Below are 12,030 nucleotides of genomic sequence, written 5' to 3' on the forward strand. Positions count from 1 at the left end.
AATCTGTTAAGAAACCAAACCCAAGAAGTTTGGCTTAAAATACCAACAGCTTGCAGATAGCAATAGCACGGCTGGTTAAAACAAAGAGTGTGGGTTCTGGAATAAGACAGACTTATGCTTGAGTCTTACTTGTCAGCTTACAACCAGGTGCTTATTAAGCCTCAGTTTTCTCACCTGCAAAATGGGGTAAGGATAGTCCCCCACCCCCTGGGGTTGCTGAGCGGAGATGGTGCGCTTCATGGGGTCTGAGACCACTGACACAGGGCCTGGTCCCCCTCCCCCCCCCAGAGCTCAGCACACTTTCTACGAGGTGATTATTTTGCTCATCCTCATTCTTGGCAGATGATCGAAACAGGAGATGCTGCCTCGAACATTGTGGAAATACAAGGGGCTTTCTTTAAGGAAGTATCTCTTTTCGATTTACGGAGGGAAGCCGGATTTAACACCACAGTCCTAAAGGAAAAGGAGCTTCGAAGGAGCCAGGTATGACCACTGAGGATTCTGATACCAATTTGGATGTGTGAATGCTGGGGGGAGTGGGTTCCCCACACCAACAAGGAATTCTCCGACATCAGTTGGATGTCCTGTGATTCAACTCAGTTCTGACTCCGTCTGCCTGGTGATGGCATCAGATCCCACAGGGTAAGGGTTCAGCCCTACCATCCTACACCCCCTACCCCTCAATGTCCGATCCCAGGCACAAGTCCTTGTCATCATCCCCCATGCTTCTGACCTACCAGCTGTAGATCGAAGGTTCCAGTGACTGCGCTGCTCTTACTTTGGTGTGATTAACTTGATGGAGTGGCTCACAGAACTCAGAGAAACATTTCCCTTACTAGATCAGCGTTTTATTGTAAAAGGATGTAACTTGGGAACAGCCAGAGGGAAGAGATACACGGGGCAAGGTTTGGGGAATGGGCCTAGAGCCAACCCCTCCTCGCCAGCTTGAAGCTCTCAGAACTGGGTGCTTTGGTTTTTTTTGTTTTTGTTTTTAAACATTTTATTTATTTGTTTGACAGAGAGAGATTACAAGTAGGCAGAGAGGCAGGCAGAGAGAGAGGAGGAAGCAGGCTCCCTGCTGAGCAGAGAGCCTGATGTGGGGCTTGATCCCAGGACCCTGGGATCATGACCTGAGCCTAAGGCAGACGCTTCAACCCACTGAGCCACCCAGGCGCCCTGCTTTGGGGTTTTTATGGATGCTTCATCAGTCACGCATGCTTGAGGAAGTCCTTGGCGGTTGGTGACTGATTCAGTCTCCAGCCTGTCTCCCCTCCCGGAAAGTTCCAACCCTCCAGTCCTGTGTTTGGTTCTGCCAGCCACATCCGTCCACCATCAGGTGATTTCAAAAAGTCATCATTAACATGAGAAAAGAGGCCTTGCTGGCTCTCCTCACTTAGGAAATTCCCAGGGTTTTAGGGGCTGGTGCCAGGAAAGGGGATAAGACCAAATACAGATTTCTTCTTAGAAATCACAATGTCACAACCACAGTGCCCAGATGACTCCTGGATTTCTGACTCCCTGCCTTGTGGGAAAGTTCTGTTTTAAGGTTAATTGGGTAAAAAGAAATTTATTTTTGTGTGATTACACTCAGGGGACAGAACAGTGTAGTGCTGAAGTCGGTCGGACGAGACCTGAGCCTGAATCTGGGTACTGCCATTTATTAACTCTGGGGGAGCTACTTCTTGCTCAGCCTCAGTTTTCTCAGTGTGAAATGGGCATAGTTTCTTTCTCTCTCTCTTTTTTTTTTTTTTTTTAAAGGTTTTATTTATTTACCTGACAGTGATAGAGGGAACACAAGAAGTGGGGAGCAGGAGAGGGAGAAGCAGGCTCTCCACTGAGCAGAAAGCCCGAAGCAGGGCTCGATCCCAGGACCTCGGGATCATGACCCGAGCTGAAGGCAGACGCCCAATGACTGAGCCACCCAGGCACCCTTTTCTTTCTTTTTTTTAAAATGATTTATTTATTTTAGAGAGAGAGCACGAGCCTGTAGGCACCTGCTGGGGGATGGGGTCCAGTGGGGATGGGCAGAGGGAGAGGGAGAGAGAGAATCTTCGTGATGACAAGACTGGGGTGGGAGAGGTCCCCGAACCCAATCCTGCTCCTGAGGAAGAGTCTGGGGCCACACACAGAGCTTCGGGAACTTACCTCCCTGGCTGTTGCTTTCTCCTGGGCCTGGCTGCCACGCCACAGATGCCTCTGTCTCATGCTGGCTCATAATTTATTCTGTTTGGGGAATTATGCTCAAAGTTTCAGAGTCTATAAAATAGATGGATGTCATACGTGATCGCATCTGCAAGTTAGGTGTTCTGTAAAATTACGTTTCTTAAAACAAATGGCTCCCCTGCCTACCAGGTATTGTTCTTGTCGAGTGCCCGTCTGGCAGGGCCGGAGGGGAGCGTGTGCTGCAAGCAGGAGTTACTTTATCCACCGTACTTTCTAGCCCCTCCTGGTCTAGTCCGCCCTCCCTCCTGCTTTTGCTTCCCGGACCCTGGCTGGGGGGCGCGGACCCAGGAGCTGTCCAGCCCCTTCACGGCGGATCCGCTGTGGACACACGGACACAGCGCATCAGCACCCTCGCAGAGCGTTGGAAATAAACCCGCAGCCCCGCAGCCCGACGGCTTTGCTCCTCATCCGTGTTCTAGAGTCGGGGTCCTCCAGGTGGGGGGAGCAGAGCACGCGTCCTGCCGTCGCCGGTTCCGATCCCAGCCCTACCACCTAGCAACTGTATGGGCCTGGGTCAATAACCTAGCCTGTTCGGCTTCCCTGTCCCCGTCTGTAGAATGGGATCATCGTGTGCCTTCCCCACAAGGCCTCACGGTGCGGGAGTGAGGCTCCTTCCACGCGGCAACCCTTCTTTTCCCTCAGGCCTTGTTCCTGTATGAGCTTCTGTCGACGTCGACCAGAAGGCCCGAGGAGCTCCTGAGGTAGGCTCCTGAGGTACTACTCAGCCTGGGGGCTGATGAGCCCTTTGGAGGCTTATTCCCCGGGAAGGAGAGTTGGGCCGCCCGGTCCGGAGCCTCTGCCCCAGCAGACCTGCCTCCTCTTGCCCCTTCTTCCCTCCCCCCTGCCCCCTCCCCACGCGCCTCTTTTCCTTGCTTCCTTGCTCTGCTTTCTAGCACGGGGCAGCTCATCAAAGGCGTGACGTGCTCCCGCATAGATGCCATGAGTGCGGACTCCTTTCGGGCCTATTTCCACTATTTTGAGAACAGCCTCTCCCTGCTCTCACCGTATCAGGTACCATTACAGCACGTTTCGAACTTCTGAGTCTCGTCCCTGCCCTAGTCCTCGGCCCGGACTGACTGGGTGGGGGGGGGGTTGCTTAAGCTATTTGTGCCAGGATTATTCCCATGCAAGTGCTGATGGGGGCCCAAATATGGAACCGGGTTTTCTCCAGTTTTTTTCTTTTTTTTTTTTTTTAAAGATTTTATTTATTTATTTATTTGGCAGACAGAGATCACAGTCCGGCAGAGAGGCAGGCAGAGAGAGAGAGGAGGAAGCAGGCTTCCCACTGAGCAGAGAGCCCGATGCGGGGCTCGATCCCAGGACCCTGAGATCATGACCTGAGCCCAAGGCAGAGGCTTTAACCCACCCAGGCGCCCCTCCAGTTTTCTTTCTTTCTTTTTTTAAATTTTATTTATTTATTTGACAGACAGAGATCACAAGTAGACAGAGAGGCAGGCAGAGAGAGAGAAGGAAGCAGGCTCCCTGCTGAGCAGAGAGCCCAATGCGGGGCTCGATCCCAGGACCCTGAGATCATGACCTGAGCCGAAGGCAGAGGCTTTAACCCACTGAGCCACTCAGGCGCCCCCAGTTTTCTTTTTTAAAAACTCCAGATACCCCTGTCTCTGCAGCCAGAGTTTCACCAGGTTGGTTATTCTAAATTCAGATCTGGACCTAAAAATACAGTGGTTGGGTACACCAGTTGGCATGTTCGTAATTAGGTCCCTAGACTGAAGGTCATTCCCTCCTCCCTGTCCTTCCCAGAGGTAGCCGGGAATGGAAACACTACTTTAATAAGAGTATCTTCTTCTTCATTTAATCCTTTGTTTTCCAAACGGGTAGGGAGACTCTTTATCCCTTTGGGGAGACCAGAGGCAGAAACGGACTTTTCCCCGGATTGAAGCAAGTAAAACCAGGCTTTGGGAACAGCGTTTGGACTTGGGGGGTCTAAGCTTTTGACAGGATAGGGTCCTGAGAGGGTGAGCACGCAGAGACACAAGGCATCTGCCCAACTCTGGCCTGGCCTGTTGTACATACGAATGCAAAGTTTCCAAATAATGAATTCTCTCCCCGAGAGCCAGGAAATGAGCGTAAAGCTTGGTGTGTAATCCAAGGTGGTTAGAGGAATAGGGAAAATTTTCACAAAGCCTTGTCATTCCCTTGCATTCAGTCAGTGGTTCTCAGATTTGAGTGTCCGCACTTCCTGGGATGCTGGAGTTGTTTGATGGGTATTAAGTTTCCGTTTTGCTCGATGAATGAATTCTAGAAATCTGCCGTGCCACACGGTGCCGACCACGAACAATGTGGTATGGTGGACTTCAGAATGTGCTAAGAGGGTGGATCCCATGTTAAGTGAAAAACAAAAACAAAAAGGAAAAAAGGAAACTCTGGGAGATGTTGGATGTGTCTATTACCTTGACTGTGTGAGGATGTCCCGGGCATTTGCACATGTCCAGACTCATCACAGTGTATGCATTAGAGGTGCACGTCTTTGCATATCGATATACCTCAAGAAAGCTATTAAAAAACCCCACAGATTAAAAAAAAAAAAAAAACAACACAGATTGTGGAACCTCACTTGCAATTTCAGGGGTGAAGCCTGATAATGGACATTTCTAACAGCTTTCTGGTGAGAACTGTCGAACTGTGTGAAAAGTCTTGCCCAGGCAGGGAGGAAAGCAAATTATTTCGGTGACCTAGACCCTGGCATGGCAGTCTCCTTTACGCTCATCGAACTGCCCCAGTGGCTGGAGGTCAGACCCACTTTGAGGAAGACGACTGCCATGTTCAAGGAGGAAGAATTGTTCCAGCAAAGCCCCTTTCCTAGAGTCTTTCAATTCTCAGGACCTTCAAATACCAGTTAATTAGAAAATTTGCTTTTGTTGTTTACACTTTTATTGAAAACACATAATTATTATTGACGAACAAAACAATATTTAGAAAGTAAAATATCCCCCCAGTATCCCCTGGAGCAGTGATTCTTGGAGGACTGTTTGGCCATTATCTGGAGACACTTTTGGTTGTCATGCCTAGGGGAGAAGCGTGTAGTGAGTAGAAACTAGGGATGCTGCTCATTTCCTACACTGCAGAGAAAAGCCCCACAGCAAAGGGTTGTCTGAACCCAACATCTTAAAGGTGCTAAGATTTGAGAATCCCTCTTTTTTTTTTTTTAATTTTATTTATTTGAGAGAGAGAAAGAGAGAGGGAATGCTCTAGCAGTGGGGAGGCAGAGAGGGACAAGAAAGCCCCCCATTGAGCAGGGAGCCCGATAAGGGGCTTGATCTCTGGACCCAGAGATCATGACCAGAGCCAAAAGCAGCTGTTTAACCGACTGGGCCACCAAGTACCCTGAGAGTCCCTCTTAAGGTAACCATGGGGAGAGGTTTGCTAGCGACTTTGAGAGTTTTTTTTGCATATATAAAACGTATTTACATGTAATTTAAAAAACACAAATGACTTCATACTATACACATTGTTCTGTTTAATTTTCTATCACAGGCATGTGTGTGTGTTTGTGTGTGTATCTAAAATAGGTCATGGGGCGCCTGGGTGGCTCAGTGGGTTAAGCCTCTGCCTTCGGCTTGGGTCGTGATCCTGGGATCCTGGGATCAAGCCCTGCATCGGGCTCTCTGCTCGGCAGGGAGCCTGCTTCTCCTCTCTCTCTCTGCCTACTTGTGGTCAAATAAAAATAAAATAAAATAAAATAAAATAGGTCATGGCCATCATTCCATGTTGACAGATATAAATCTACCTTTTTTTTTTTTTTAAGATTATTTATTTATTTATTTGACAGACAGAGATCACAAGCAGGCAGAGAGGCAGGCAGAGAGAGAGAGGAGGAAGCAGGCTCCCCGCTGAGCAGAGAGCCCTATGCGGGCTTCGATCCCAGGACCCTGGGATCATGACCTGAGCCGAAGGCAGAGGCTTTAGCCCACTGAGTCACCCAGGCGCCCATAACTCTACCTTTTGAAACAAAACAGTTACATAGCCCTCGGTTGTATGGATATACCATAACTGACCTCACCAATCTCAAACGAAGGGACAGTGAACTTAGATCTCTGCAAAAGATAAACAGAGGTATATTAAAAAATTTTAAGAGTTTTTCTGAGCAAAAATCAAGTGGTTTGGAGTGCTCTGGCAGAGGGAAAAGAATATTATATAGAGAAAGTGCAGATGCAGAGAAAGAAATTATTTGGCGATAGCTTAAAGCCTCATCGGTTCTTGATGATTGGTTGTTGTCGGTATTTTGATATCATAACCTTGAGGTGCTTATGGACTTGGGTTTTGGTGTGCTCACATAGGGCACCATGTCATTAGGGCCACTTTGGTCTGATGGCCTCCTTGTTTAATTAATTTAAATCACACTTTCTTGCAGTAATAAACAAAACAAGGTGAGCATTCTCAGACTTAAATTTTTGTGCTCACCTTGTGATCATCTCAGTGTCCGCATCCCTAAGCTGGGCACAGTAGTGGTACCTCTACCATAGGGTGTTCTATTAAATAATAAATAAACATATATAGGGCCCTTAGAACAGTGCCTGGTCCAGAGAAAGCACAGTCTGTGTTTGCTCTTACAATCATTGGACTAAATTCCTAGAACTGCTTTAATCTTCCAGGTGAATTGTTTGGCGTGGAAATACTGGGAGGTCTCCAGGTCCTCTATGCCACCTTTCCTCCTGGCTGTGCTCCCGTAAGTGAACATTGGCTCCCCTCTCTGGCCCAACAATGAGATCTGGGAGAGTCATCCAAGCCTTCTCACCCCCCGGGGTTTTTGTGAGGAGCCAGAGACAGAGTGCCTTCCAGAATTAAGCCCTTGTGAACCAGGATTTAAATTCTGAGCCCCATGTAGGTATTTCAGACAGAATCTCTTGCTTTTTACCCCTCCTGTTATTTAAAAACCAAAGCCAAAGCAATCCAAGCCTGAGTGAGTGCTGGTGAAGCAGGTCCCATCTGGGCTGACCTCACAGCTGTGCCCAGGCTCAGGGTGATCAGGGCTGATGTGAGTCGTGTGGATTTCTCCTGGCATAGGTAGGCTTCTAGGCGTGGGAGGGGGAGCCCTGCTTTTCAAGCACAGTCTGGATATTCTCTTTGTCTTTATTTCCCTCTTCCTTCTCTTGCTGTTAATTGTCTTCATTTATTAAAAAAATATTCACCAAATGTGTACTCTATACTAGTTCTCAAAGATAATTTACTTTTCCCCTCTAAGAGCTTATAGTCTCTGGGAGGGGGAATATACAAATACAAAACCAATTACAATGCCATGTTGGTATTTGGTTGAAAGTGATAGAGCCTTAACTCAAACTGGCTTAGGCAAGAAAAGGCAATTTTGGTTCAGGTAACTGGAAAGTCCTGGGATAGATTTCAGGCATGCAGGCATGGCTTGATCCAGGGGCTCAGTGGTCAGCCATGTGTCTTTTTGGCCCCGCTTTCCTTTGTAGGCTTCTGTGCCAGGCAACTTCTTTCTCTATGGTACTCTCTGGCAGATTCAAGGTCCTATCTTCCTGGTTAAGACTTTTTCTTCCCATCCTCAGTGTGTTGTGGGTTTGACTGGGGTCACGGAGTATGGATAACTCTGACTGGCTTAGTTTGGTATTTTACCCCTGGAGCCAAGAATGAAGTGGGGGTCCACCTCAAACCACAAGACTTCAGTGAAGATGGTGATTCTCCAAGAAAGCCAGGTGCTCTTACCATGGGAAAGAGTGATGGGTACAGGGCACAGAAGGGGAACTATCTCTTTCAGACTGGAGAGTCAGAGGAGGCTAACCTGGAGCTCAGAGAATGAGCAGGGGGTTCAGAATTCAAGATGGACACCTCAGGCAGGGGCACAAGGGATGTTTGGTCCAGCAGTGAGTGGGCAAGGGAAGCGAAGCACTCTGGGGAGCGCATGGTGTGTGTCTGCAGAGTAGCTGGGAGACAGAATGCCAGAGAGGGACAGTCAAATCGGGAAGGGTTGTGCGACACCATAAGGTGTTTCACGTGTATTCCGGGCACAGATCCTGAGATTTATGTTTCAGAGAGATTGTTGCCTCTGTCCCATAGCAGACAGAATACAGGGGGCCTGGCCAGAAGGAGGGAGACATGGAAGCTTATTGCTAGAGCCTGGACCTTGGCATGGTGTTCTAAGACCTGTGTCTTAGAACAGGCTCCCAGTCATTCTCCATTGCAGAGCCCTTTTGTTTTCTTCCTTACTCTTATCACTGGCTGAAATGGCCTGTTTTAGTCACTGGTTTCTGTTGTCTTTAACCTACTAGAATGAAGCATCCCGAGAAGAGGGACCCACCCATCATGCAGTGTTTGTGGTTGTAGCTGGGGCCCAGTACCATGCCTGGCATGCAGTAGATATTTGCTGAACGAATGAAGAGATAACTAAGATAGCAGTACTATGAATGGAGAGGCAACAGTAGATTTAATATTAAGCTGGTAGCAATGACCGATTTGGGGAGAGAGGAAACGAGACACTTGGGATGGCGTAGAGGAGGAAAAACATGCAGAATTTGGTTTTGGAACAGTCTAGTGGTCGTGATGAGTAGGCCATGTGGGTCTAGAGCAGTCTTTCTCAATCTTTGTTTCATTCTTGCCTCCCTAAAGGGAACAATTTAATTTCTCCTGAATAAGAGAATTTACCAGGAATAAGATTTTGTTGAATAGGGTTGAGCTTTAGAGAGTCACAAATCATTGTAATAACTAAGATTTTTTTTTTTATTTATTTGTTCCCTCTCTCTACCTGAACCAGTTTTTTCCCCTCAGGGGGCCACATTGCCTCTCTTAAGAATACATGGTCAAAAGTTTTGGGGTAGGTGGTTCTGGACTGGAGATGCCAGAATCAGGTATCATTTCTCTTACTTTTTCCTGCTCTCTCCTTGTCTTTCTTTCTCCCTTTCTATTTTATTCTCTGTCTTCTTTATCTCTTACTTCTTTTTCTTTTTCTTTCTCTTCATCTCCCCTCAGCCAGTCCGTCCGTCAACATATGTTTATGGAGACCCCATTCTCTGATCAGTGTTACTGCGGGGTAGAAGAGAGGCATGATGGGAAGTCTGTTTCTTGCCCATAGAGGAGGGGCATGGTGGGGGCATCTGTTTCCTCCCCCACAGAGGAGGGGCATGATGGGAAGTCCATTTCCCCACCCATTGAAGATTGGCAGGGTGGGCAGTCTGTTTTCCTGGCCACAGAAGAGGGTAGTGATGGGTAGGAGGCTTGCTCCCTCCTAGGAGGAGCCATAGCATCGCTGGGGAGAACAAACATTTAAAGAACAGCCCTTCTCCCCAGAGGGATAAGCTCTTGGGCATGTGAAGGCTGATTTCAGGGGCAAATGCAGAGCAGCCACTGTTTTCCTCCTGTCATTCTTCCCGTCTCTTTCCAGGGCTCACTACCTGGCTTCTGTTCCAGCTTCCCAGTGTGTGCCCTTTCTCATCAGCCTGGGGAGGAGTCAGCTGGACTCCTTGGTTTTAGATTCCCACAAGAAGAATTCAGTCCTTGGGAAGGTACAGCAGTGCCTGGTAAGGAAACTCTTCCTGGGTGACACTCCTGGTGTCCCTTCCTCCCTGAGGGTCTGTGGCCATCCCAGGGAGCTGGCTGGGATCTCAAGCTTGGGGTGATGGCTCCAAGTCTGACTTGTGGGTCTCAAACCTGGCCCTGGGACCCTGGGTGGGATGATGTTGGTCATTGGTTCTGAGAACTGTCATCCTGGGCTTGAATGATGGGAGGCTGCTCCAGGGGACTCGAGAGATGATGGTACACAGAGTCTTTGATCTAGACTGATCAACACTGGCCTCTGACAGTGATTGGTTATGTGGCTTTTGGCAAGTCATTCCCTTCCCTGAGCCTCAGTCTTCTTATCCCTAAAATGGGTGCAAGAGTTATTGCACAGAGTTATTGAGGGCATGAAATAGGTAACATATTGTTCAGTGCCAAGGCCCAAAGAACACACTGTCTGAGTGTGAATCCTACCTAGGCTTGCCACTGACTAGCAGTTACTTTATCTTTAAAGAGTGGGTGGTATTTGTACTTATCTCTTATAATTACTTTGAAGATGAAGATTAAGACCTGTAAGCTGTTAGGACACGGCCTGGCATGTGTGAAACACTCAAATGTTATCTACTTTTGTCATTTGGAGAAAGCGTTTTAGAGGGTTTTGAGTCCCATACAGATTTTGAGGTGCTGTTTTTATTCTTGCTGTAGTATCATGAGCATGGTTATTGAACTCAGAGCAATGACACCAATGATGACATCAGTCCTCATTTATGGAGGATTTACCACGTGGCACACTCTACCCACACCAGCTCCCTGGTGGGACCTCCTAGCCTTCTGAGGCCTGCCTCCCTGGGGTAAAATCAGACCCTGTGCTGTCTTTTCTAGTCCATGGTAGGGGGGTGATTTAGGTCCTGGAAACACAAGATTGGGGACCGGGATGTGTCATGGAGGGATCACGATCTTGAGTTTGCTGGATCTTCTCATCAGCTCCTCTTGTCGGTTTCAGAACAACTCCATTGCTGACGAGTATGCCGTAGACATCGTGGGGAAACTGCTCTGCCACTTGCCAGCTGCTGTCCTCCACCACGGGGTCTCCGCCCGAGCCTGGGCCACAGCCCTGCACGTGCTCAGAGACTGCCCAGAGCTCAGCCCCGAGCAGAAGGCTGCAGTGAGGCTCAGGCTCCTGGAACAAAGCGGGTGAGGAGGGGCTGGAGCCTGGCCTCCAGGGGTTGGGGGGCCAGAGGGCTGGCCAATGGCGTTTAACCCTGCTGCTCCTGCCTTCCAAACAGAGCGAGTCTCTAGCTAAGGACAAGGTTAGCCGCTTACATTTATTCTAGAAATGTGACCTTTCTTTTTTTGGGCCTCAGATGTCTTATAAAGTGAGAACAACAGTAGTGTCTCTGCAGACCTCACGTGGTTGTCACCAATACATCTTGGTATATATAAGGGCAGGAATTTTGAAAAGACGGCACTTTACAAATGCAAGGAGCTGGCATCTTTATTCTTATGAAATAATAACAACAACAACACTAATAACAATACAGTAATCAAAGTACTGTCAGCTCTGGGTCCGTGGGAGCTCTGGGCAGGGTGGGGGGGCAAGTAATGGGGGGGCAGGCACAGAACTGTTCTTTCTCATGTAGAGTCTCTTGAAGTTGGGGCAGGTATTTGAGTGGGACCTAGCCACCAGTCAGTGGTTCAACAACAAATGTTTCTGGAGTAATTACTGTGTCCTAGGCACATGAGATGTGGACTCGGGAAGCCGACTCCTTGGGTTAAAATTTTGTGTGCATTCTCTATTGTCTCCATGACCTGGGAAAAGCTCCTTCATCTTTTTGCACTTTAATTTCTACATCTGTGGAATGGGGACAGTAATGGAAGGACAGGCTGTGATGTAAGTGACAGAAATTCAACAATTCAAGCTAACAAAGAAGTGGGAATTTACTGAGATCAGAAACAGAACGTCATGGAAGACTCCAGTGTATATTTCAGGCCTGACCAGATCCGGAGGCTCAAGTGATGTTGTCGGGAGTATGTTCCTCCCAGCTCTGTGCTCCTTGGTGGGGCCTCTGTTCTCTCCACGTGGAAATGGGAATGGCTTCCAATATTCCCTTTCCTGCTGGAGACACCAGGAGAAAGAGGGCTTCTCTAGTGGTTCCAACAAAATTCCCAAGGATGACTTGGCGTCCTGCCTGTGCTAGCCTGGGTCTCCTGCCCGTTCTCTAGGTCGGGGAAGTGGGACTGGTCCAGGTATGAAGTCGGTTTGTTCCTGCAAGAAAAGGATGCTGCGAGACAGGGACAAGAACACAGTGTTTCAGTTGACTGCTTATCCTCTCCTCC

General features: G+C 48.4%; 1 protein-coding gene across 1 annotated transcript in view; it reads left to right on the forward strand.

Annotated features, from left to right (window-relative positions):
• The window catches only part of OTOA (otoancorin), a 61,141-nt gene that overhangs the window by 27,392 nt on the left and 21,719 nt on the right, over positions 1 to 12,030 (forward strand). The window contains exons 15-20 of the mRNA XM_013049727.2: positions 343 to 483; positions 2,866 to 2,924; positions 3,117 to 3,234; positions 6,837 to 6,910; positions 9,581 to 9,716; positions 10,697 to 10,887. Coding sequence (XP_012905181.2) covers positions 343 to 483; positions 2,866 to 2,924; positions 3,117 to 3,234; positions 6,837 to 6,910; positions 9,581 to 9,716; positions 10,697 to 10,887 — 719 coding nt within the window. The remainder of the gene's footprint in view (positions 1 to 342; positions 484 to 2,865; positions 2,925 to 3,116; positions 3,235 to 6,836; positions 6,911 to 9,580; positions 9,717 to 10,696; positions 10,888 to 12,030) is intronic.

This window comes from Mustela putorius, unplaced genomic scaffold (genome assembly GCF_011764305.1).
Source record: "Mustela putorius furo isolate JIRA1106 unplaced genomic scaffold, ASM1176430v1.1 tig00004041_pilon_pilon_pilon, whole genome shotgun sequence".
Taxonomy (NCBI): domain Eukaryota; kingdom Metazoa; phylum Chordata; class Mammalia; order Carnivora; family Mustelidae; genus Mustela; species Mustela putorius.